Source organism: Peromyscus leucopus, chromosome 1, assembly GCF_004664715.2.
Source record: "Peromyscus leucopus breed LL Stock chromosome 1, UCI_PerLeu_2.1, whole genome shotgun sequence".
NCBI lineage: Eukaryota > Metazoa > Chordata > Mammalia > Rodentia > Cricetidae > Peromyscus > Peromyscus leucopus.
The window spans coordinates 136,919,063-136,947,001 of NC_051063.1; the positions used below are offsets into that span (position 1 = coordinate 136,919,063).

The window sequence follows — 27,939 nt, forward strand, 5'->3', positions numbered from 1 at the left end:
AGCCTAGTGATCTTAATAGAAAAGAAATTGATTTTACGGACATGCTTTAGGTCCATCCAGAGAACCCTGATATGACAAACAAAGAAGACAATTTCCTCCTACAGATGTTGAGCTCACTACTTTCTCACTCAATGCTCAGCCAGAATACATCAGTATTGTTTTTCTTTAAGTAAAAATTATGGCTATGAGTGGAGGGAAAAAATGCCCCTCAAAATCTCAACTGCCACTAATTTATGCATTGCTATATTTACCAATAAATATTTTACACTATTTAGAAGAATAGCACAAGCCGTTATCTCACCCACAGTAATAATAAATGAGCAATTAAAGAAGGCAGGATGTGATGTGCCTTGATTTTCCTTTAATGATTCCTTTTAAATGAATCACTGAGTAATCCCCTGTCGGTTAAGACTTTCCAATAAAAAATGGATCTGCCAAGCTTTCAGGGCGAGACAAACCAATGAAAGAACAAACAGTGTCTTTCAGGGACTGCAGTTTTGAATTGCAATTTTCTCATAGACTTGTTTTGAATTGGTTGCTTCCTTGTCTTCAAATTATCTGTGTCTCCCTCTTGCCTTCCTCCTCCTGTCTCAGTATCATGGTATGAAAATAAGACCCTTCATATCGCTGCCATGGATGCACATTTCCAGTCCTTTCCCCCACCCCAAGGCGGAACATCTCAACTACACAGAGCCAGTAAGTGTGCCCAAAAGCATCATGGGTACCTGTGCCATCTGGGATTTGTTCATCCCAATGCCACTCTTAGAGCATCATTTATCCTCCCTCTTCCAATCATATTTCAGCTTCTAGCTCCAGTTCCCCTTTCTCTATAGTTTCCTCAGCTATCTTGCCTTCTCAGCACCCATTATCCACAACTGCCAAATGTCTGAACACACTGGGTACTGCACAAGTCCAGTGGATCAGCAGATGTGGTTCACAAAGGTTATGGTATGACTGGAACCACTGAAGTGAAGCAGTGCTTGGCCTTACCGAAAACAAACTTATTTTCTGTACATTTGTGTTTTCAACAACACCTTATACATACTCTTCCTTAGATAATGCTTACTTGAAGCTGGTTATTTTCTTACCTCCAGTTCTGGTTCTGTATGATAGGGTAACAAACTACTCTAAAACTCAATGGCTTCAAACAGCAGTCTTTCATCTTGTCTTTTGATTTGGGGAATGAGGGACTGGGACAGGGCTTGATTGGGAGTTTCTTTTGTCTTCCTTGGTGGCAACTGGGGTCAGAAAGAAGTACCATGCTGGCAGACATGCTGATCACTTGTCTTGAACTTCAACAAGGAGATCTGGGGAGCTGGGCTCACCTGGGACTAAAACACACATGTGCGTTTTAGCAAGAGAGTCTTAAGTCTCCTGAGTGTCTGACATGACAGATGATCTCCCCCAGGGATAGCATTCAAGGAGAATTAGCTCAAAGTCTCCGGGTTTCTTTTGACATTGTCTCAAACCCCAAATGTGTCACACCCACTACATTCTATCAGTTAATTGGGCTATGATGTTGTCCCATACTCAAGTGGATGGCCCTAGACCATCCTCAAGCAGAGGAGTCGAACATTTCTTGGTTGTTCACACTCCACCTGGGCTGTGGAATCCTCTAGACTGAGAATTAGGAATTACTCCTTTTGGCATCCAAAGTATCTACTACAGGGTCTTGCACAGAGAAGCACTGCAGTAGCCATGGGATGGGATGAGATAGAGGGGTGGGATGAAATGAAATGAGGAGATATAAAATGAATGGCATGGATGGGGTATAACAGGATGGGTTAGAGTGAGGTAGAATGAAATGGATGCAATGGGACTGGGCAGTACAAATTAGATAAACACTAGGCAATCTGCCATGGCTTTGCTGCTCTGTTCTCCTCAATCCTGAAATTTTCCTTAAGGTATGTTGCAGTGTGAGCATTGTTGCAGAAGTATCCCAAATACACAGCTTGAATATGCTTGACAAGTGTTCTACCACTAAGTTATACCCCCTAGTCCAAAGATGTACTTCTAATGCAGGTTCACTTTAGGCCAGCTTCCATTACCTCCATAAAATTCAGTTTCCATATTCACAGTATTCCCTAATAATTACTCCTAACTCATAGGTGTTATTGAGTTAGATACAGCATATCCGATGTAAAAAGGCTTGATTACAATAAACACTCACTAAAACATGAGTAAATAAACACATGTGTGGGCACACATGCTGGAGAAAAGGTGAATAACCTAAAAATAGGTTGGAAGGTCATCAGAGATACAGCCTCCTGAGTCAGTTTTCCATCTGGGTCATGATGTTCCAGACTTAGCAAAATACTCATAAGGAGAGCAGAGGGGAAATAAATGTGTGTCCAAAGAGAGTGAGGTTGCTTCCCCTGGCAAAAACAATCTGGAGTCCTGTGCTTTGTCAACAGTGCCCAGCACACTTGTCGGTAGATGGTGAAGTCTCCCGGTCCTAATGCTAATCATGACAGTAATCAACAGCATCATATCCCTGAAAGGTTCTCTGATTTCCTTTAAATGGCATTCATGGGAGAGCCAGCCCTGGCTCTATTCTAGGCAGGCTCTGATGTCTCTCCAAGACACAGTTGACAAATTACAGCACGGAATGGGCAGGTTAGAATTCAAGATGACAGAAAAGCAGTGTCAAACAATTTTCAGCTCTTTCAGATGGATTCTAAACACAGCCAGTAAATAACACCTCCTGGTGCCTACAGCCCAGGCCTCAACCCCAGCCCTGAGGAAGGGAGTCATCACTTTCTTGTTTCAGCCAGAAGCCACCATTTCTTACTTTGATGCTCACTGGACCCAGTACCTTTAAAATATATATTAAAGGAACCCAAGACAGGAAACTCAGCTATACACCTGAGAAGCCACTGAATCAAGTACTTTTCAAGAAACTTCATCGCCAAGTTACTGAGAAGACACCCACTTTCCAAGTCCTATACCCAGGTACTTTTTTTTTGGGGGGGGTGGCGTCTGAGACAGGGTTTCTCTGTGTAGCTTTGTGCCTTTCCTGGATCTCGCTCTGTAGACCAGGCTGGCCTCGAACTCACAAAGATCTGCCTGCCTCTGCCTCCTGAGTGCTGGGATTAAAGGTGTGTGCTACCACTGCCTGGCTTAACCAGGTACTTCTTAAAAGATGTTCTAAAAGCCAGGCAGTGATGGCTCACAACTTTTATCCCAGAACTCAGGAGACAGAGGCAGGCAGATCTCTGAGTTCAAGGCCAGCCTGGTCTACAGAGTAAGTTGCAGGACAGCCAGGACTACACAAAGAAACTCTATCTCTAAAAAAAAAACACCACCAAAAGGGGGAGGGGGGAAGAGAGAGAGAGAGAGAGAGAGAGAGAGAGAGAGAGAGAGAGAGAGAGAGAGAGAGAGAGAGAGAGGATCCAAAGCTGAGTTGTCACTCAGGAAAGTGCAACATTAGGAGCTATGATAAAAAGTCAATTACCAGGCTTGATAAAGATCCAAAGGAAGCATGGCAGTGGTTTGTAGCAGGAATCTTAGAAGGTCTTATTAATAAAATCAAACCTGAGGCCAGGTATTGGGGTGAATGCTGGAAGATCAGAGAAGCAGAACAAGCCACAGCCACCTCACCTCACCAGTTCCTCAGGTGATCCTATTTCCTCAGACTGGAAGCCTCTGAGTTAGTGGATCTATGCTTCTATCCAAGCAGTATGTAGCCCAGAAACCTCTTTTTTTTTTTTTTTTTTTTTTTTTTTTTTTAATCAGCAAAGGCTAAATCCACCACACAGCAGCATAATGTGCATCTTGGAGACACCTCATTACCGCCATACTGCAGGTCAAACACGCACGCCAGGAACCTGCCATATAGTAGCTCAAGCATGCAGGCTACAGCTAACTTGAGAGAGACAACTAGGAAGCTGCTTAGCTCTGTTTTAGAATCTTCTTCCTCAGGTTTTAGGTGGAAACTCTTGCCAACCCATTGGGTGCCAGTGGACATGGACAACATCATCCCATAGGATTGGGTCCTGAAGTTAAAGAGGAGTTAGGTTGCTAAGGGCCAGAATTCATCTACCATCTACCTATCTATCTATCTATCTATCTATCTATCTATCTATCTATCTATCTACCTACCTATCTTTCTTTTTTCTTTCTATTTACTATCTGTCTACCATCTACTTATCTACCATCTATCTATCATCTATCTCTCTATCTATCTTTCTATTTACCATCTATCTACCATCTAGCATATATATATACACATATACACATATATATCTTTCTATTTACCATCTACCATCTATCTATTATATATATATATATTTACTATCTACCATCTATCGATCTTTCTTTCTATTTACCTTCTATCTACCATCTATCATATATATATATATATATATATTTTCTATTTAACATCTACCATATATCTGTCAATCTATCTATCATCTATCTATCTCTATCTCCCTGTTTCCTGACTGCAGATGCCATGTGATGAAGTGTTTTACACTCCTGCCTCCATGATGTCTTCACCACTGTGGACTATGTGCCCTGGAATTGGAAGTCCAAACACATTTTTTCTTCTTCTGTCAGGTATTTCATCCCAGCAACAAGAAACTATCTAATACAAGCATTGATTTGACTTCTTAGTGGTATGCATTGCAGGGATGCCTGTTATTGCATGAAAAATTGGCCAACATGAGGACTCTCTAAATTTACAGGGAATAGCCATCCTTAATCCAATCTTAAGAGCTATTTTCAGAGACATTGTACACAATTCGAGAATTACAAAACAGGCATCCAGCACTGGGGAGATGGTTCAGAAGTTAAGTGCTCTCATGCAAGCAAGAGGACCTGAGTTCAGATCCCAGCACCCATGTAAAAGGCCAGGTGTGAGCTCACACATGCCTGTAACCTGTGCTTCAGGACACAGAGATAAGAGAATTGCTAGATTTGGTAGCCACCAGTTCAGCTCCAGGATCAGTGAGAGACCCTGAATTCAGTGAAGAATAAGGTAGAGACTGATAGAAAAGGACTCCAAATCCTCCTCTGGCCTCTGGAAATGTACACAGAGGTACAAGCACACACATGCACACAGGCCATACTCACATGTGCAGACACACACACACACACACACACACACACACAGAGAGAGAGAGAGAGAGAGAGAGAGAGAGAGAGAGAGAGAGAGAGAGAGAGAAAGATGGGCATCAGGTATGAACTGGCATGCCATACAGTCTACTCTATCACAGTAGTGTCATTTGTGTATCTGCTATTTCAGGGATCATTTACTTTTTAGCCCTCAAAACAAAATCCTCATCTTTCATTTACCTGTATCTATTCCTCTTGTAATGAAAACTGAGAGAACTGAGGACAATGGAAACTGAATAATTTACTCATTAATAAGAACAACTTTCTCCATATCTTGTAAATTGAGTTTTGAAGCCTAGAAATTCTGAAAAAGAAAATCAGACACTCAATAATAGCCAAATTAATGTCTTCTATGAAAGCATTTAAAATGTAGGATATAAACTGTGAGAATTTTAAGATGTCCACAAACACGTTGGCAGACCAATCACCAACATGTAAAAGCTGTGTCTCCTACCCTTCAATCTTGGGAACATTCTTATTACCAGGTAGAACAAAACTTGGGAACTATCTAACTTACCAGATAGAATGAAAGAGAAGTAAAAGTGGGTGCCTTTGGAAGCTATATCATAAAAAAGCAATGTAACTTGAAAGCTAAGGAAAAATTATCTTGACAGAAGAAAGGACATTGACATTAATAACCCAGAATTTCCATGTAAGAGTATAGAATAGTCTGACGTAGCCAGACTGTAAGGAATCTTGGGCTACATAGGAAGATCCAGATGGTGTTCAGGTGGTCAGCCAGTGAAGAAACCTACTGACCTGGGAACAGCTGCCGTCAGCTGTTAGCCGTGAGAGGAAGTAGCCTCAGACACCCAGAGCAGTCGCAGCTCTAGATGACGGCTTCTGAGAGCAACCTCAAAAACATGCCCAGTGAAACCCCCCTGGAGAGTATTTCCCAAATGCCCGATTCATCAAATTGTGAGGGAAAAAATGTAATCTACCTAAAAAAAAAATAAAGATCTTCATGCAGAACAATAGTGATTAGAACATAAACCTATCACAGCAGCCGGTCAATAAAAGAGCATTGGAAAATCTGACTTAGTATCCCTGAGTTTGGAAAGCAACCAATTCGGGGGGGGGGGAGCTAGCTAGACCGGTATTTAAACTGAAAATCCAACAAATATTTTACTGAGCTTTTCTCTGAATTATTGATTTTTTTTAAAGTGCTACCATGATGGAATACAAAACACATCAGACTCGGAGAAGGCAAGCCTAGTCCTCACCCTTATTTTTCCTTTATGGCTTCAGATTAATCATGCACCTTCTCTGGACCCCACGTGGCTCTCCTCCCCCATTGGTTATGGCAATAATTAAAGAGAACTCCTCAGGCCCCTTCCCTTTCACGACCTGCTGACAAGCTGGTACGATGTCAGACTGTGTCAATTAGTCTTCATGCTAAGAGGCACGCTTTCCACTGTTTTGGTATTGGGGGCCAGCAGTCACTTTTCAGTGTCCAACTCTGAAAATGTGAAGTTGGAGAGAAAGTGGTAATGTGTCCATCTGCTGGAAGCATGCCAGGGACCTCATAGGACAGGTACCTGCTCAGGCAGAGCAGGAAGCATTGTTAATAACACCCCCCACCCCTGCTTCTAGAACAGACAGAAGCCTCGGGTGAAAGGGACCATTCCAACTTTAGTATAATAGTCCTCTTCCTGCCACAATGTCTGCGGCCCTTTATTAATTCAAGACAGTATTGTGCCATTCCAAAAGAACAACTAGACAATTGGCATATTTCCAGGAAGGGATAATTCTTTTTCTTCGGTTACATTTGTTGGACTGCAGCCTCTGGTCCATGAAAATATCCTAGCAGTCAACTTCAACCTCCATAATTTTTTATTTATGTCTTTCTTTCCAACCTGCACACATTCCCTCAAAAATGTCTACTCTGCTGATTATCCTTTAAAATATGTTCCAATGAATTAACTTACACTAGTGCAGTGGTTTCTCAACCTAATGTCTATATTTGAAGCAAATGAGAATATGTTGAAGAGGAGGACTAGGAGATAAGGTATGTAGCAATGCCCTTCATACGCAAGGGCAAAACCACCTACCACTCCCAGCCTCATCTGTGACAGTCAAGTACATCTAGTACTGCAAACTGCAACTTGGCTCCAGTTGGAAAAGACTTTGATAATGCTTTGACGAAAACCTGTGTATTATGATGCCCCTCCCAAGGTAGCTAATGAAGATGATACAAATCAAAGGAATAAATGTCTCCATGTTTACACAAAAGACCCAGGATAACCAAAAACAATCCTGGATAATAAAAACACTGTTGGGAGTACCATCATTCCAGATTTTAAGTTATACTGCAGAACTATAGTAATAAAAACAGCATGGTACTGGCATAAAAGCAGACTCACTGATCAATGAAATAGAACTGGGGACTCCCATAAAAAACAACACTCTTATAACCAACTGATTTTTGTGCATGTGTGTGAAGAGAACAACACATATTGAGGAAATGACAGCATCTTCAATGAAGGCTGCTGATCAAACTGGATAATTACATACAGAAGAATGAAACTTGATCTTCATTTCTCAGTCTTCACAAAACTCAACTCTAAATGGATCAAGGATACAACATAAGACTTGATACCTTGAATATGATGTGGGGGGAATAAGGAAGATGCTTGAGCATACAGACATAGGAAAAGACTTTCTGAGAAGGGTCCTGTTAGCCAGGCATGAAGATGAAGAGTGACAAATGGTACCACTAAAAAACTTCTGTACAGCAAAAGACAACATCATTCAAGTGAAGAGGCAACCTACAGAATGGGGGGAAAAATACGTAATTGCTATACGTCTGAGGGCTAGTGTATAGAATATAAGAAGCCACTCAAAACTAAACATCAACAAAACAATCAACCTAATTTAAAATTGGGGCATAGAGCTCTCGCCAGGAGTCCTCCTTGGAGTGACATCATCTTTAAACCCTGCGTGGCAATCCCTGACGCACCGCCGTGATGCCCAGGGAAGACAGGGCGACCTGGAAGTCCAACTACTTCCTTAAGATCATCCAACTTTTGGATGATTACCCAAAATGCTTCATTGTGGGATCAGACAATGTGGGCTCCAAGCAGATGCGGCAGATCTGCATGTCCCTGCGAGGGAAGGCTATGGTGCTGATGGGCAAGAACACCATTATGCGCAAGGCCATCGGGGGCACCTGGAGAACAACCCAGCTCTGGAGAAACTGTTACCTCATATCCGGGGTAATGTGGGCTTTGTGTTCACCAAGGAGGACCTCACTGAGATTAGGGACATGCTGCTGGCCAATAAGGTGCCGGCTGCTGCCCATGCTGGTGCCATCGCCCCGTGTGAGGGCACTGTGCCAGCCCAGAACACTGGTCTGGGGCCAGAGAAGACCTCCTTCTTCCAGGTTTTAGGTATCATCATTAAAATCTCCAGAGGCACCATTGAAATTCCAAGTGATGTGCAGCTGATAAAAACTGGAGACAAAGTAGGTGCCAGTGAAGCCACACTGCTGAACATGCTGAACATCTCGCCCTTCTCCTTTGGGCTGATCATCCAGCAGGTGTTCAACAACCGCAGCATTTACAACCCGGAAGTGCTCGACATCCCAGAGCGGACTCTGCACTCCTGCTTCCTGGAGGGTGTCCGAAATGTTGCCAGTGTTTGTCTGCAGATTGGTTACCCGACTGTTGCCTCAGTGCCGCACTCTATCATCAATGGGTACAAGCGGGTTCTGGCTTTGTCTGTGGAGACTGAGTACACCTTCCCACTTGCTGCAAAGGTCAAGGCCTTCTTGGCTGATCCATCTGCATTTGTGGCCGCCACCACTGCTGCTCCTGCTGCTGCTGCAGCCCCAGCCAAGGCTGAAGCCAAGGAAGAGTCGGAGGAATCAGATGAGGATATGGGATTTGGTCTAAGGCCCTCAAAACAACCAATTCAGCCAGCTTAATTTGAGAAACGTGGAAATAAATAAAAGCTACTTCTGTTAAAAAAAAAATTGGGGCATAGAACCAAGGATAGAGTTTTTTTTAAAAAAAAAAAAAACAAAACTGACACAGGATCTGGAGAAATGTCTCAGTGGTTAAGAGCATTGGCTGTTCTTCCAGGGAACTCGGTTCAATTCCCAGCACCCACGTGATGACTTACAGCAGTTTCAAGGGACAGGATCTCTTCCTCTGGCCTTCTTCTGGTGCATAGATATACGCATAAGCAAAACACCCATAAAAACAAAATAAATCTTATTTTCTTTAAAAAAAGAAGAAGAAAAATGAGAGGCGGGGAGAAATACAAATAAGAAATATCCTTAGCCATCAAGGAAATGCAAATTAAAACTAACTTGAGATTTCACCTGACTCCAGTAAGAATGACTAAGACTTTAGAAAAGAAAACAAGACAACAGAGGCTAATGTGGGTGTGGAGAAAAGGAGAACCTCACCCCTGAGAAGTTACCCATGCTCAGGAGGTAACCCTACCCCCATGTACATCCTGGCAGCACTAGGTGGGCTCCATGGATTTAAAAACATAAAACATGAAGTTGGGAGTGATAAATTATGGGGGAATATGGGAAAGAATTGGAGGGGAAAGAATGGGGGTAGATTTGATCAAAACACATGATACTACCAATGTATGAAATTCTCCATCAGTAACAAAAATCTGGTACTGCTGTCAAGTGATATAAATTTTTTAAGTTTCCTTGTATTAAGCATAAGTTGTTTCTTTGGATCTAGCAAATGAGATCTTTCAGCAAGGGAAAGAGAAGATGAAGACTCATGTGAATCAGCATAACTTACGTCAGTCCTTTGTGTCTCTATTGATAACGGCAGAACACTAAGACTGAGTTGGGATGGAGGGATGAGATACATCACATAGAGAGAGGCAGCAAGTGTTTAGAAACTTACTGTTCAAATGGTATCATTTCCCAAGCCTCTTAGTTAGTAACCTACAGAATCAGAACAATGGTGCTACTAACAGCTACAGATTTCACCCTTTTTACATTGCAAGAAATTACTTAGTAAGCAGAGGAGCAAGTCTATTTGTTATACGAGCTATTTAAAACCATCTGACCACTGCAATAAATAACCCCAAATGTATAAATGGCCCAATTGCAAAAAGAAGGGTTTCTTTTCCATTCACACAAAGTCCAAAAAGAGATCATTTTTGACTGATTGATGACTAACTGGTTTACATTCCACATGGGGTGGTGCAGGAACCCTGTTTCCATCTTCCTATAGCTCTTCTTTACCTATGTGCTATAAGAGGTCAATATATTCATTTTCATCAAATAAACAGAAGGAAAATGCAAGGATCTTTTCAGGAGGCTTTGTGCATTGGGCCTAGAAGTGGTCAATCTTTCTAGCCTCATTTCTTTGACTAATATTGTCGTATGTTCATACATATCTGTCAAGGAAGACAGAATAGGCATTCCAGGTGCTCTGTTGAAAGAGGTACAAATAGTTTTTGTAGACTGTGAGCTTGGCTCTGCCATAATCAAGTTTCCACTTATGGTTTCCCACTCACTCTTGACTAGACTCCCTCTAGAGGATTCCATTGATCTCTTTTCACCCTGGCTCACCTTCCATGTCTATACCACAAAACTATAGATCAACATAAGCAAGATCAGGAGACACTGGGTTTCCCATCCTACCATGTAAGGTAATTTCCCAAGTTATTTCCTATACGAAGAAGCAGCTCATTCATCAAAGATTAACTCTGGTATTGATCACAGCTTTCAGGAAAGGAAAAATTCTCAACATCGGTGGTAAGAAAAAAAAAATTGTGTGTGATAGAGCTTCTAACAGTAATAATAAGGAGTTACCAATGACACCAACAATAGCCAAGGTTGAAAACAAAAAAACACATAATTCTGAATAAATAAGTGCCTTTATAAGCACAGTCACAGTAGTCAAGGTCAAATATGGAAAAGCCAGACATTAAAAATTCCTAGAGCTGTTTCTTCTAGGATAGCCAGATTGCTGGGGAGTATCTCGGGAAGAAAAATACTTGTCAGTACTTGCCTTCATGAGTTTCCAAGGGAAAGAGATTACACAGCCTGCCTGGGGAGCATAACCTCCTCATTTCGTGAGGCTCATCTTGGAAATATTTTAAACTGTGTGATGAGCTTCTAGAAGAAACTAGCTCATTCCAAGTGCCTTTGAAGAACCTCAACTGTGATTTCCATCCAAACAATGTTCATTTTCAAAGCAAAACCTTTCTTAACTAATATATCCAGGATGGCTATGTGGTCAGTGAAAACAAAAGTTTATTGCAAGATCTGTTATGGTAAGTGTAGCTACGGTAAATCAGCTAAACAGAAAGCAGTTTAGGAAATAAACAACATATTAATCTTTCTTTTCAAATGCCTAAACACTTCATTTCCATATTATACCAAGACTAATTAGTTACCATATTTTTCATCTTTTTATCTATTGTGTGTCCTGTGGACTCCTTTACTGAATAAGATGTCCAGAGTTAATCATGACTATGTGAATGTCTGGGTGTGCTTTGTAAACAATTCTTCCAGAGAAGCCTCATTTTTCACAGAAAAGTTCACATTGATCTTGCTATCGATTTATAAATATGCTAGATATCTCTTTGAACATGTAAACATCCCATCCCAGAACTATAAGAACCCACAGATGCCACATCAGAACTCCACCAGAACACTGCTTGGACTCTCGATTGTGGATAATCTCATACAAGGCCTCAAGCATTCAGGCAGTATTTCATGAGGGCTCAAGTCACAACAAATGCTTTTTATATGATAATGCTGAAAACATATCCCACTTATAGTTTCCCAAAAGGTGTGATATTTTTGCCTTCTTTATAAAGCACACCCAAGAAAACCAGAGGATATTGCAAAATCAGTGTTCACAGAAAGGGCTATAAAACTAATAAAAATTCATGGCTATAATAAATAAGAATTATGATAGAAAAAAGAACATCAAAAAGTGGAGGCAGTACTATACTTCCACTATGAATCAAGGCTTCCAGATCAAAGATTGTCACAAGACAGTGAGAAAAAAATACTCTATATATGGCAATCAGTCAATAAAGTCACGATTCCAATAATCTATGAAAGTGCGTGCAGGTATGTAGGATCATAAAATGGATAGAAGACATCAGGCAACTCTTTCATCTAGTTGTTAGAGCTGAACTCCAAGAACTAAGGAAACACTCAATAGGCTCCTAGTTCAATAGTCTCACTTATGGAGGACAAATTTGTTTCGTTTCTCCTTCCTGCAGTTCTCTTTTGTGTTGAATTATTGAGTAAGTGTCGTGAACAGAAATTGCTTTTGTGTATCCTTTCATGGAGTCTGAAAATACGGCTGGGATGGGAGCCATCAGAAATCCAGCAACATCTCTTTGCCCAACCAGAAGGATGGGATGAGATTGTCACTCAATTCATCATTGAGTTGTGACTTTATGGCAGAATGCCCATTTACCTGTCTTTCTATCCACCCATCCAATCAATTATATACTCAAAACTATTTGATAGCCTTTAATACATTGAGCCAGAGTGGAAGGTGTGACTTGAGGACATGATCGGTGTGAGAATTCTCAACACAGATACAAAACAAGCCCCCCAAAGACCCAAGTTATCCCACTCATGTCTACACTGAATTCAGTGTATGAGAGGGGCTAAGGCATGTGGAGCAAGAGTGAAAGGGTGGAAACTCTGTGAAGAGCCCCATCACAATGAGTACAGTAGACAGTGAGGAAGTAGGGAATTCTTTCCAACTAGGAGCAGCTACTTCTTTGGTGAGCCACGACTATACCATGTTCTTGTGGTTTGCAAAATTTATAGCTGAATAGGACTATTAATTGCTTTTCTCCCTTGGGAGCTTGCATAGCACCTTCTAACACTATGAGAGCTAGGTCTCATGTAGGAAGCTTCAAGGTCAATTCCAGCTCATATCTTCTAAGTCCTGTGTCCAGAGTATGTGGTGTCTTCAGAAATAGGGTCTTATCTTGAAGTTCTGGGAGGTAACCAAGGGCCATGGCAATAGCCTATATTGTATGGGGAGTCTCTTGGTCCCCCTCTGATTAGCAACTCAAAGGGAAGTTTTCCACATCTAGCACAGGAGATATTGTTAGCTAGTCTATGGTTCTTGGGGGAGGCGTTATCACCCCATGTGGCATAACTCCATTTAAAACATATGTCTACATATATACACTTATATATTATATATGTATTTTAAGTAAACATAATATTTCCCTGTGGCTTTTTCAAATGTGCTTTGTGTCCCTGCTCCCTCCCTTCCCCTCTCTACTATCCTCCCCACTTAAAGTCCCCCCTTTGCTTTTCCCATCCCCCCTTTATAGTACCTGTTTCTTACTATCCCCCTCTCTAGAGCTCCTCCTCCCTTTTTTGCTTTCCTGGTTTCTGAGGCTACCAGGTTATGTACTCACATCTAAAGACTCAGGGCTCCAGTCAGAGTGGTTAAGATCAAGAAAACAACTAACTACAAACGTTAGACAGTACGTAAGGACAGGGGAACCCTCATTCACTGATGGTGGGATTGAAAATTGGCACAGCCAATGAGTGTGGAGAACTCTCAAAATGCAAAAAGTAGAATTACCGTGTGACCCAACTATTCTATTCCTACACCTATGCCCAGAGGACTCAACATCCCTACCCACAGATGCTTGCTCAGCCATGTTCATTCCTACTCTATACATAATAGCTAAGAAATAGAAACAACCTAAACATCCTTCAACTGATAGGATAGTAAACTTCAATAGATATCAACTTCACTATCAATAGATATCAACTTCAATAGATAGTGAAAATATGGTACATATAAACAATGGAATTTTATTCATCTGTAAAGAAAAATTAAACTATGAAATTTGAGGTAAGTGGGTGGAGCTAGAAAATGTTATTCTAGTGGTTCTCAACCTGTGGGTTAGAACCCCTTGGGAGGGATCAAACAACCCTTTCACAGGGTTGTATATCAGATATCCTGCATATCAGACTCATATTATTACAGCTCACCAGTAAACAAAAAAAAAATGTATGAAGTAGCAACGAAAATGATTTTATGATTGGGGGTCACCACAACATGAGGAACTGTATTAAAGGGTCACGGCATTAGGAAGATCGAGAACCACTGTACTATACCAAGTAAGGAAATCCAGGCCTAGAAAGTCAAAGCTGCAAATTTCTTCTGTTAACTTTTTAGGGAAGTCAACCATGTAAAAACAAGCACAGATTGGCCAGGTTGAGTTCCTCCCTCTCAGCAGACAGAGGGAGTCAGCTGACTAAGCCAGAGCAAACAGCTTTCAGTCCATCAGGGGTACTATAAAGACACTGCCTCACTTTGAGAGATGTTTAGTAAAACTACTTCTAAAGACCCTTTCATTCATTCCTCCCCAAAATCAAGTCTACTGTGTTAGCACCCATCAGTTTTGTGCCCATCTGCAATTATAATGGTGGCTTGCCATTACAGATGTTTATGAGTTACTCTGTCTATAATTAGGTTAAACATTTTGACCCTCTTCTAATTTTCAGTCTCCATGGTCAATTGTCAAGAATTTGATGATGAACTATCACTAAAACGATTTCCTCATAGGAAGTAACATTCTAAAGCTTTGTGTCTAAGCCATAATATTTAGAACGACAATGAAGGTCAGTATGAGAGGCATGGCCAGGTGTGTGAAGAAACTGGGAGTAAGCTAGAGATGTGCTTCAGTTTGTAGAGTGCTTGCCTGGGATGTACAAGGCCCTGGGTTTGAGCCCCAGCAGCATTTATACCATTATGGTGGTGCATGCCTATAATCACAACACTCAGGAGGTAAAGGCAAGAAGTCAGCAGTTCAAGGTCATCCTTAGCTATATAGCGAGTTCAAAGTCAACCTGAACTAAAGATAAGAGAGCAAGAGAAAGAGGTAGAACTAGAAAGACATAGGTAGAGAGCTACTTGTGTGCAGAAAACAAAATGGCCGAATTTTATAAATTTTTAATAACTTAGGTTGACAGAAAAGCTTCAAAGACAGTACAGAAGGCCCCTGTTTCCTCCTTGTTAAGCATTTTATATATATATATATATATATATATATATATATATATATATAGTGTGTTACATTTGTCAAAACTGAAAGAGAGAGAGAGAGAGAGAGAGAGAGAGAGAGAGAGAGAGAGAGAGAGAGCAGAGTTGGTAGCTTGGCAGTAGAGCATTGGCCTAGTGTGCATGTGAGGTCCTGTGTTCCATTCTCAGCACCAGAGAAGGTGAAGAGGGAGAAAGAAAGAGAGGGAGAAAAGAGAAGCTACTATTCATACCTTATTGTTAAGTGAACTCCAGACTTCCCTGAATTTGCATGTTTTTCCACCCTAGTTCTTGCTCTTCTCCACCGTCCCATCCAGGCGGCCGCATTTCATTTAAGAGCAAAATTTCCCCAGGCTTTCCTGATCTGAAACTGTTTCTCAGCCATTCCTTTCTTTTCATAACCTTGGCAATATTGAGAGATGCTGAGGAGACCCTATAGAATGGTCCTCGATCTGGGTTTTTCTGACTTTTCCTATTACCACACTGGGATACTGCACTTTGGTGGTGAAAGTTCTACCCATCCCACAGCAAGGGTATGTGAGAACCACATGACATCATTGATGATGCCATCACTCAGTAAACCATTGAGTAAAGTGATTGTTAGTCATGTTTTCACGCTATGAGATTGCTGTTTTTCCCTTTCTATGACACTTTTTCTTGCATTGAATCACTAAAGCTAGGCCACTATAGGAGAGATAGTGTAGAATTCAGTCCCATTACACAGACATCTAGATAAAGTCTTTAATAAACTCTTGAAGTATGAGGGAGAAATATATACTCAGTATATACTCAGTGCATTGAGTTTTCATGGGAATTTCCAAAACAGTTCTTCATAATCACATGGCCATTAACTCTGCTTGAACATGATGCTCTGCAACACTCAATCTGTCAGTACCTCCTGCAACCCTGACAGGAAATGGACAATATCATGTTGCTCTGATAACTGCTTCACCATCAGCATCAACAGCGAATGCTGGCTGCTGAGAGGTGAAGGGGGAAGGAACTTGGAGAAGGTTCCTTGAAGGAAGAGCATACATTTAAACGCAAATGTGTGCACTAATTAGGTATGATGGGCTGTAATTTTCTGACTTCCTTTTGCAAAGCAAATTGCTTTTTGAGTTGAAATGTTCTCTGGCTTTCTTTCACTCAAGTTTGGCCTTGTATGAAAGTCCCCATTTTCAAAAGGCAAATTTGTTTCATTTTATCCTATAACTAATTTAATGCTAATTGCACAATGACTACATTAGGCATTGTTGGACTGTAGCACATTGTGGTAGGAACACTCATCTGTCAACCTGAAAAATGTAAGTAAGCTAAGAGACTTTCGAACACTAATCTCAGAGAGCTGCCCTTGAGCTTGATGCTGGTTGAGACAGGGCTGCAGAGCGGGGTGTGTCCCCGGCTCTCAACACAGCTGACACTTCTAGAAACATCCGTTCTCCTCAGAATCCTTCCAAACTCACCAAAGAGATAAGAATCTCGGACATTAGTTGCCTAGTCTGCACAGATAACCCTATACAAATAAAGGGGTTTTTTTTTTTGTTTTGTTTTGTTTTTTTAATTTTGGGGATGTCTTAGTTAGGGTTTCAATTGCTACAGTGAAACACCAGGACCAAAAAGCAAGTTAGGGAGGACAGGGTTTATTCAGCTTACATTTCCACATTGTTGTTCATCACCAAAGGAAGTCAGGACAGGAACTCAAACAGGGCAGAAACCTGGAGGCAGGAACTGATGCAGAGGCCATGGTGGAGTGCTGCTTACTGGTTTGCTTCCCATGACTTGCTCAGCCTACTTTCTGATAGAACCCAGGACCACCAGGAAAGGGATGGCACCACCCACCATTGATCAATGTGGGAGGCTGGGTCCTCCCCCATTGGTCAGTAATTATAAAAATGCCTTACAGCTGGATCTTATGGTGGCATTTTCTTAATTAGGGCTTCTTCCTCTCTAATGATTCTAGCTTGTGTCAAGGTGACATAAACCAGTCAGTATAGGGGAGTTATTTGCTTGGATAATGTATAGGGCTTCATTGGTTTCTTTGTCTATTCAGGATATAATCTAAACTGGCCTGGAACCCATGATCCTCCTGCCTCAATCTCTCAAGGGTTAGGATTACAAGCATGCACCACCCACCATACCTGGCTTCTTTTATTTTTATTTTAAAATGCATTCAGGGGTAGAAAAATTGGGCATCTTCTAAAGTAGCTTGCACTCTGTTTTGGATTCAAATTTTAAAGAGGGTCCTCCTGATACCTGGCTATTTCTTTGTGGTTTATAGATTTATACATCTGCCTACTCTCTGTGAGAGAATAATGATAAATTTGCTTTAAAAACAATCCACATCCCACATGCACACCTGGGGCTGCTTGCCCTGGGTGCATAGAAGAAACCATGGTCCATTATGGTTAGCAAATATATGGAGAGGTATGTGAGTGAGATAGAATGGTTCATGTCCTGTAGAGAGAGGCATATCTGAAGTGGTGAAGGTGGTGAGAAACAGGCTGATGTGGGTGGCCTGCTTGCCACCTGGGGCCATGTCTCCATCCATGACCTTGCTGCAACCATGGTCTGTGTTGATGTCTGTGGCTCCTGTTACCACAGAAGGCCAATGAGAATGCCCAGGGTCTGGTGGTGAAGATGCCACAGTGGTGCCCAATGGTCATGCCAAGGCAGGAGCCATTCTAATATGAGTGGCCTACACTGCCACCCAGAGCAATGGAGACCTCTGAGCCCAAGCTGCAGCCAAGGGCCATGTCTGGGTCTATGGCCCTCCCATAGCCAGGGTCTGTGTTAATATCCATGGCTCCTGTTACCATCAAAGGCCTTTTGGATGCCTGAGATCTGGGCCAGCACCTGAGGCCATGTTGGTGCCTGAGGGCCATGCTGCTGCTGGGGCTATGCTGATCTGACTGGCCGCCATGGTGACATCTGGGTCCAAGCTACTGCTTATGCCTATGTCTGCCAGGGGCCATGGTGACATCTAGGCCCAAGCTACTGCTTATGCCTATGTCTGGGTCCAAGGTCCTGATGCGGATGGGGTCTATGTTGATGTCCCTTGCCCATGTTACCAAAGGGAGCCATGCAAACTATGTGTTGAACCACGTGTTGAAGTATAAGGGCCTTACTGAGCTGGCCCACCCCTCCTCACTGGCCCAGAGAAAGCTGGCCTCCCCTCACCAGAGAGCTGATCACACCCCTAGCAGGTGCTGGGATAGCAGACACCAATGACCCAGCAAGAGAGAGATGGGCCCGCCCCTCATAGGAGAGCTATCCCCACGCTTGAGAAAATTGGCTCCACCCCTTACCACAGGTATGGAAGAGTTGGCTCTGCCCCTCACCTGAGGGGGCGGGGTAGTCCCAGTGGCTTGGACTGGCCAACTCAGCTACGACCCAGGCACACATCCAGGGCTTTGAGTTGATACTCTCTAACAGCTACCCAATCTATGACTTGCTGGAGCACATGAAGAGACTGGTCCTGTGGAACCATAGTCACAGGGCCTCCATGGCTCTGGGAAAGGGTGGGATACCCAAGAGGAGTCTTGATGAGGTTCCAGTACTGATGGTGTACCAGAAGCCAGAGGCCTTGAATCTGACCAACAACATATTTATACAACGAACATTTGTAAGTAAAGCAGTTTGGACAAAAGGGTATACTGCATGTACTGCATGATACATAGCAGCTGTCAGTGCCACTAAGATCAACGAAGAGGCAACAGAGAGGCAGGAAAGATGGAGGAGCAAAGTCAGGGTTTTTTTAGTTTGTTTATTTGTATTTGGTTTTGTGTTGGGGGGTTCTTTTGTGTTGTTGTTGTTGTTTTAATTAATATTCTTGTTCGTATTTTTTATTTTTATTTTATTTTTATTATTTCTTTTTTAGTTTTACTTTGTTGGGGGGACACTACATGGGTGAAGGGCAGATACAGAGAGACTGGGAAATGAGTGGGATTGGGGTACATGATGTGAAATTCCCAAAGCATCAATAAAAGTTATGTTAAAAACTAGTTCACATCTATGTGTTTTTTCATGGAAAAAAAATACCCAGGGAAACAGATTTTAAAGTTCTGAGTAGTAGAATTACAAATAATTTTTGCTTATTCAAATGTAGGATTTTCTAAGATGACCATGAGCCTCTCTTATAATAGAAACTGAGAAAAGTGGGCAGGTGAAATAGCTCAGAGGCTAAGAACACCGAACTGATCTTTGAGAGGACCCACATCAGGTGGCTTACAACCACCTATAACTCCAGTTCCGGGGGATCTGATGCTCTCTGGCCTTCAAGGACTCCTGCACATAAATGTACACACAAACTCACATAAGAACACATAAAAATAAATGACTAGATCTTTAAAAGAAAATGAGAGAAGCCGATGAGAACAAAGGGGGAGAGGGAAGTGCGTAGTAGGGGATACAAGAAGCCAAAAGTTTCTAACAGTTCTCGATCTAGTGATATACTTATTAAAGAGAAATCTGTAGCAATGAATATTCTTACAATATATTTAAACATTTTTGCATCAATTCAACACACATTTATTGACAACCAAAAACAATGTACTGAGAATTCTTCTAGGCATTAGTAATACACCATTGGTGGGACAGAATTTGAGTGCAAAGCACAATAAGACATATAAGTAGACTGAGCAAGAGTTGAGGTAGTTCCTGGACACTGAAACCAGTTAGTAAGCTTTTTCTCTATTCAGTGGTACCAGACCCAAGAGGACATGTCCATCATCAGCAAGGATTTACATATTTACATCAATTCTCAGCATTTAACAAAGTGTTTCCAGAAAAGGACACCTTTTTCTTACTGTCACAAAGGTACCCAGAAGCTTAACAGCCATCTTGAAGATGGGCTCACTGAGTACTCTGTGTATATTGGGGAGGATTTGTTTAGTTTTGGTCTGGAGTCAAGGCGGGTATTACAGAGAATAAGCTTGGGAGAGAATGCTGGACATTTGCCTTACAACCAAGAGATGTTCGTTCATCAAGTAAGGAAAGTGAAAGGCCTTTGTGAGTTGTCCAGTAGCCTCAAGCACATGCAAAGGAAGGCAAAAGACAGCCTGAGAGGAGAGGAGTGGATGGGAAGCTTATATTTTTTTAAAAAATATATGTATATATTACCCTGTAAGCAAGGGGAAGCCCCTGTGCTTATGACCTGATGTCCTGTGCTCAGTGTGTCAGTTGAAAGATAATTGGTTTTGAATGAACAGAAAGATGAATGACTGAATGAATGTGAACAGAAACAGTGAAGGAAAATCAAGCAGGCTTATTAATAATTTATGAATGTTTGAAATTGAATGCTAAGAAGAGATTATAGACAAACACTTCTCTTCTCTGGATTCATTTATCCATCACCAAAACCTTTGCACTTCTGTCTCTATGAGGGGCCATTCAGAGACAACAGTGACGTGTTGCCAACTGTACACCCTCCAGGAGCCCCCAATCCACAGTAAGGAGACACCCGCAGTATGCACAGAAGCACAGTGGCCATATACTGACAAACACAAGTGCGCGCGCACACACACACACAGCTTTTCTTAAATATGCACGTCTCTTTCCATATTTTGGCCACTGTGTATACAACCACATTTACAGTTGCAACTACACCCACTATCCCCAATGAATGAATGGAGGGCTGAGCAGCTCATTTGAGCTGGGACTCTGCTTCTCTGGACTGTGAAGGGTGGTATTTCTCTCTGAGTGAATTCAATATAACCGGGAAACTCACGAACTTGCTGGCTTGATGAATGATATAGTGAGGGTTGATAGAAAAAAAGCCAGAAGGAACTCGACTATGACAAGAAGGAAGTGAACTGCTGTAAAGAAAAAGCAAGGACAGAAGCTGCGTGTGGGTAGAGGCCAAAACCTGGAAAGAGGCCCATGACGAGGGGCAGGCTTTAGTGGAGGGGTTTACAGAGCTGCACACGTGACATGAAAGTGGAAGTGGGGGTACCAAGGGTGGGAGGGTTTAAACATGGATGGAGAGCTAGGAGATGGGGGAGGGGGAGTAGGAGGAAGGAAGCAACCAAAAATAAGTATGTATACAAATGTCATAAGGAAATTTGGTCCTTTTATGCTAATTTTAAAATAAAACTTTAAAAAAATATTACTTGAGTCCTACCTAGATTTAAGTGCTGGCTTGAAGTAGGAGATACAGGGCCACTTCAGACTGTGATGGTCAGAAACATTCATATCTCTACAATTAATTCTCTTTCCCATGCAGACTAGAGTTGTGTTAAATGACTTTTTTTCTATTCCAACTATGTAGTTTAAATTAGTCTTTCTGGATTACAGAACTGGCATTCCTTGATTTGCAATCAAGCTAAAGATAACATGACAAATGGGGGAAAGTGCAAGGACTCCAGAACATGTAGGTATGGATCTCACTGGCACCACTCAGCTGCCCTCTTACGTACCTCCTCAGACAGAGAGTGTCATACAACCTCATCCCACACTCTCAAATCTCTCTGTAGAAACTAGCTATCATGACCACAAAGTTCCTGGCACCCTCCTTGAATAATGGTAGTCGTTATCATGCCTATACTAAGAGATTCTGTTATAACATAGTTGATCAATACTGAATATGTGAGAAATTGAGATGTTCACAGTAACTAATGTAAAATTAAACCCTAGAGACCCCACATTACCTAACTGATACCCCATCCCAAAAGCTTTTGGTGAATCTCCCTAAATTTACCTAGCTGTATTGGGAACAGAAAGCAAGCAGAGAATTGGTGTTTTCTGCCCCATGTCCACCCCCCTTAATGCTTGAGCCTCCAGGAAAAGTCTTACCCATGATGGATATGACAGAAAGCTAGACTGAAAGTTCTAGTTTTTAAGGAGTGTATTTTTAAGCTATTTCTGCTGAGTATACACACATGCTCCTAGAAGAACCAAATAAGGAATACTTAAGATGCAACTTCTGGCTGCCTTTGTTTTTGAAGCATAATTATAATGTTGTCATTGGTGCTGATTCACAGAGGGCCAACAGTGTGCGGGAACTGCAGTGTTCTTACAGAGACTGCCTTTTGTGAGCATAAACAGGGGAGCTATGCCTCAAATATTATTTTTCTGTTTTGAAATCCAACCTGCTGGTTTGGACTCTTTATACTTTTCTACTTGTGTCCCCTGCCAGTCTCAGGCCTACAGAGAAGAAAGAGGAAGATGAGCAGGTCCAGCACCTCCAAGGACAAAACTTCAACAGACCCCAAGAGACAACCTCAACCATGCAACTAAGCTCACTCATGAAGAGGTGAGATCCACCCATGAGAGAGTGCATTCAGGAGATGTCTTGAGAAGAAGGACTGTGTTGACACTCCATGGGGAGGGTGATAATGATGTCAGTGAGACAACAGATTCAGAGAGTCAGGCAAGCATAAACATTGGAATAAACATAGGCTTTTCAATCCAAGAAGACGATACCAAATTATGACCCACTGAGTGTTTCTGGAAAACTGGGCTTCTTGTGCCAGAAGCTCACCCATGGAGACGCACATCAGCTTTCTAGATCAAATCCTTCCAATCCTTCTACTCCTGGAATGTAGGAGAGATTTGAATTTAGTGTTTGGCTCTTTAGAGCCCTGTGACATTCTCCTACCATCTCCAATCTCATTGAGTCTGTCTTTTCTGTCACAACCTTGATAGAGGAAAAAAATGTATCCCAGGTGATGGTCAGAAAGGACAGTTTCATTTAAACTAGGTAAGTAAGTTTGGAAGACCTCTTATGTGGCATGGGAAGTGTTGATCATACATATTTTACATTATTTGTTAGGCACTAAAACATTCTGAGCTTTGGTTAGCTCCTTTATAAAAAATAGAAATGCTCACATCATGAACTTTAAAGAGAATTAAATAAGGACTGCATAAAGAATCCAGCACATTGCTAAGGAAAACAAAGATTTCTCACAGAAGTAAAAGAAAATTAGAACCAGGTAAGTTTGGTGGCAAACAATCTCATTCTATTTTATTCTTTCCATACCCAGACTCCTTCCTATAATAAGTTCTAACTTAATGGGGGAGAGCAAGATGGGACAAAACCAGCTACTATGGCAGCAAGGGATTATTTCTCTCTTTTCCTGGTGAAAGGTCAACTTTAATAGGGATTCCTAACAGCCACATTGTAATGTAGAATGCATTTAAAATAGGCTACCATATGTCACAAGAGTAGTATGGAGGAAGAGCTAGAACCATGAGCACAAGACCCTGAGATGGCTTACCTCCATATTTCCATATGTGAGAGAAAAAAAAAACCTGACATTTCATTCTCCATTATCCATAGTCACCACAAATTCTAATCAACTCAGCCACAAGAGGAAATCTTTAGCAAGACTTTGATGATGACAATTGATAAATCATTAAGCAAATGTTCCAAGTAACACAGAAACCTATAAGAAAGTATTCTTGAGGCCAACTGAAGAAAAATGACTAGTTGCAACTATATTCCAGAGAATGAGAAGCAAGGAACCAATGAGATAGAAAGATAGGAAGAGGCCAAAGGAAAAGCAGAGGGAAGAGGAGAAAGAGGGATGAATAGATTTACTATAGGAATTTGCTATGAGGATATAGAATCTGGGAGATCTCATAGCTTGTTTGAGCTGGATAGCTAATAACATCAGTAGCCTAATTCCATCCAAGTATAAAGACCCAAGAAGAAGGGCAATGGATGGTCAGACTCCCAGTTGCATCTGAAGGCCTGAGAACTTGGAATATGGAGTTGCTACTCAAATGCAAACCCCAGAATCTGTAGGCCAAAGAACAGAGCTCAGTGCCCCGGTCATACTCCAAGAACTTCCAGAGAACTTCCCCAGGGGCTGGGTGGAGGGTATTTAAGGCTTGCCTCTTCCTGAATGAACTGAGCTTGTTGTTTCAACATGCTCCCAGAGTCTGTGTCATTGACTTTGTGCCTACTCGCCCCTCCTTGAAAGGGAACAAACAGCACAGGACCCTGCCGCAGTATTGTACAGACCCACTCCAACAGCTACATTCAGAAATCATGCTTGCCCAACTAACTGGACATCCTTTAAACTAGTGAAGCTGACACTCATTAACCATCACACCAACAAGTGACTGGAAAAGATGAACTTGGAAGCCGGGCAGTGGTGGCGCATGCCTTTAATCCAAGCACTCGGGAGTCAGAGGCAGGTGGATCTTTGTGAGTTCAAGGCCAACCTGGGCTACAGAGTGAGTTCCAGGAAAGGCACAAAGCTACACAGAGGGGAAAAAAAGAAAAGAAAAGATGAACTTGGATTTTGGCACCAAAGAGAACTAACCTTCAACCCAGCCCCAACACTATTAGGGCTTTAGGTAAAAAAGAAGCATGATCTGATTTAAATGTTGACTTGATATCCATGTCAGGATGCATTGCATTTCAAGGCCTATGTAAGTAAGAGATGACAGGCTTGAACTAGAGTTGTAGCAGGAGAGATGAAAGTGGGTACATCTGGGATATTTGAATGCAAGGTCCACAGGACATACTGATTGAATGGTTAAGAAATGAAATGATCAGAAAAAGCTCTCTTAGAGAGCTGGTGTGTGCAACTAGTAAACGCTGATTCTACAAATTGGGAAGAAATAGGAGTACTGGGTATAAAAGTGGGGTCTTAGGAAAGATTTAAGAGCCAGAAGGGATATATGACACCAAGGAATCCAAGATAAGTGATGTACATATGAACTCAGAGAGACTGTGGCAACATGCACAAGGTCTGCACATATCCAAGCCAGTTGGGGTCCCAGTCTGAGAGGAGGAAGTAGACACAAATCCCTACTCCCAATCAATAAGCTATCTTCAAAAGACAACCACTTGCAAAGGCAAATTAGTTTCCTCCAATGGAGTCTCAATGGGTGTACTGAAGGGCAGGTCTCATGCCAGCAGTAGATGGCCAACACAAAAAGAACTCAGTTGTATTTTGGGAGCTCTTTTGTCTCTATTTGGACAATATATATATACCTTTCTGGTCTTCTGCTTGTATATTATTTCCAATTTTGTGTTTTATGGGGTGGAGGGCTCTTGTGCTTTTTCTTCTTCTTTTTTTAAATTCTAGTATGTGCTTTGTAGTTGTCTGTTTGTTTTTTAAAAGAGAGGAAAGGAAGGCATGAAATTGGATGAGTGAGGAGCGAGAAGATCTGGGAGGAGACGAGAGGGGGAAACTGTGCTCAGAATACATTTCATGAAAAAAAATATTTTCAATAAAAACTTGGGAAATGCTTAGTTTTCAACATAGTAATTGTGGTGCCTATAAAATATTCAAATGAAGGTGACAAACTGTCAGAGGCATATGCAGACAGTAGCAAAGCTGGAACCTTAGGAGAGAGAAATGGAGTGTCACTCACTAATAGGACAATAGCTGTAAATCAGAACTTCCCCAGAAAGATGGACTGTGTGGTCATTGTGGATTCTTGATTCTGGAGTTTTACAGAAAAGGTGGGGACAAAGTACATTCATTCCAGGTACTATTTCCCTGTGACATGTAGACCGAATGTGATAGAGAATGATGCTCTGGGAAGGGAGACGGGTGGAGAAGAAAGAAGATCAGGTGAAGAGAAGACAGGAGAGTAGGAAACCACACCAAACTAACCATGGGCATGTTTCTGGCATATTCATCAAAGCCACAGAGAACAGAAGAAATTAGTGTGTTTTTCTTGTTGTTGTTTGTTTTGTTTTTAAATAGGAAAGAATGAAAATAACAGTCAATAACGAGAAGATTTAGCAGGAAGGCATGTGTACTGTGTTTATACTCTAGCACAACCTAGTGGTCCTGTGCTTAACAGACAGGCCTAGGCAAGGATGGAGAAAAATGCCACTGTTAAAATCATCTCTTTGAAGTTTCAATCCACCACTGTGACATCACAGTGCTCACCTGGATCATGGGATTAGCAGCATGATGACTGTAACAACACCACCTAGAGAATGGCATACACATTCCCCAAGAAGGATATTTTTAGGATTTTCATTGTCATACTGTGTCATTTTGCACTAGCAGTAGCTTTTTTTTTTTTTCTTTCAGTTAAGATATGGCCTGGAGTCTTCCTCATCTGATATGCCAGGCAGGTGCTTATCTATTGCTCAGGGATAAACAGTTGCTCTGAAACAGTCACAATTTCCCCACCCTTTTACCTTAAAGTATAACATGAAGCTCAATGAAGATGACATTCCAGAAAAGACCCAAATCCAACACAGACATTCCGGAAAAGACCAAAGCTTATTAGTTCACTCTGAATTTGGTACCCAGCAGAACTAGGTACGAAGAGAATTCACTTGAACAGACTTGCTCAAGGACCTTCAGCGTGGTTATGCACAGGTGACTGAATACCAGTCACCATACACTGGAAATATTCTGAAGTGACTACACAGTGTGAGCTGCCATGATCACCAAGCTCAGCAAGCACACAGTTGCTTCCCTGGCCACACTGGAGTAGACAGAATCCCTAAGCCAACAAAGCCTGGTCTAGAGCTCCAGCAAGCTTTAGATGCATGAAGCATCAGTAAGAAGATCTTCCCTAGATTCTCCCACACCTCTCTTAGTTTTAGAGATGAAGCTCTTTGAATATCCACATGAAGTAAGATGCCTGATCATTTTGGGGATGGGTCAATATTTGGGTCATGGTAAGCTGAGTTCTTCCTGCTTTTCACAAATGTGAGGCTCCATAGAAAGCATCTCCTGCAGCAGGCAGGTACACAGAAAGAAAATTGAATGAATTTAGACCAGGTTCCACAAATTTCATGGGAAATGAGGCCTTCTGACTCTTTCTTCTGGAACTTTGGCCAAACAGAACATGCAGGTACTTCCTCAGAGAGTTCAAGGCTAAAGACACAGAATTACAACCCAATAACCAGTTGTAGGTTCAAAACACAACATCATCTTAATATTTCAAATGAAAACATGGTGTACATGTTATGTATAGAGTTCCTTAATTGGATTGTTGAACAAGGCTAGAAATAGTTATTGGATTTCCATTGCAGCCAAGTATGTAAATAATTACAGTTTGTTAAGGCTGGAATATTAGGAAACATAGCCCTTGAAATGTCAATGGTAACTCATGTTTTATTTCAAATGTAGTTAATGAGTTGTGGGTAGAATGTTCTTAATGGTTTTCCTTTTGTTGTTATTGCTGTTATTTGTTTGTTTGTAATAATTATTCTTTGAATGTCTTCAAAGAACTAGTTAACATTGCATACCTTATAAACAACTATCTGATTTTTCCTTTGGGGCTTGGAGAATGAGAAGAAAGGAAAGTCAGGGGTCAGGTCATTTATCTAAAACTATCCAGCAAGTCTGAAGAAAAGAAAAAGAAAAAAAAATGTGACTAACAGAATATCACAACCTGAGAAGTGGCATTACCTCTTTGTCGCTCACATTAGTGAGCATCCATTATGGGGAGCATTAAAAGAAGAAACTGCCTTTGCCTCTCAGTAACTTAAAACCTAGAATAAGACACAGAATGCAGGCCTATCTATCATCTATCTGCAAATGTTCTGGACAATGAGGCACCCTTTGGCAAGCCCTCCAAAATAGTGGCAGTAAGGTCCTGAGAGCCATTAACAGAATTTGAAATGCCCAAAAGGCTGTCTGGGGTCTGATTTAGGAATAGAGGCAAGAGTCCCCAAATCTGCCCCTGACCCCAGTGCTGCAGATTTAGCCCTTGCTAACAGGAACCATATCTCCTTCTTTCAGACCATAGCTTTCATTTTTCCATGTTTTTAAATTTTGAGGACATTTTTTTAAAAAATCTGATCCTGGTGCCTTCAGAGAGAATTTCCTAAGTCAAAAGATTCCCTTGCCCAAAAGAAATAAAACAGGCAATTTAC

The 27,939-nt window shown here is 41.6% G+C and overlaps 2 protein-coding genes across 2 annotated transcripts in view; one reads left to right on the forward strand and one right to left on the reverse strand.

The window, feature by feature from the left end:
- The window catches only part of Agbl1 (ATP/GTP binding protein like 1), an 830,193-nt gene that overhangs the window by 773,368 nt on the left and 28,886 nt on the right, over positions 1-27,939 (reverse strand). The gene's annotated exons all lie outside the window — the stretch shown is intronic.
- Positions 8,025-9,088, forward strand: LOC114699884 (60S acidic ribosomal protein P0-like). The gene is given in 2 exon segments (XM_037198554.1): positions 8,025-8,271; positions 8,274-9,088. Coding segments are annotated over 2 exon segments (957 nt in total). The 5' UTR covers positions 8,025-8,081; the 3' UTR covers positions 9,041-9,088.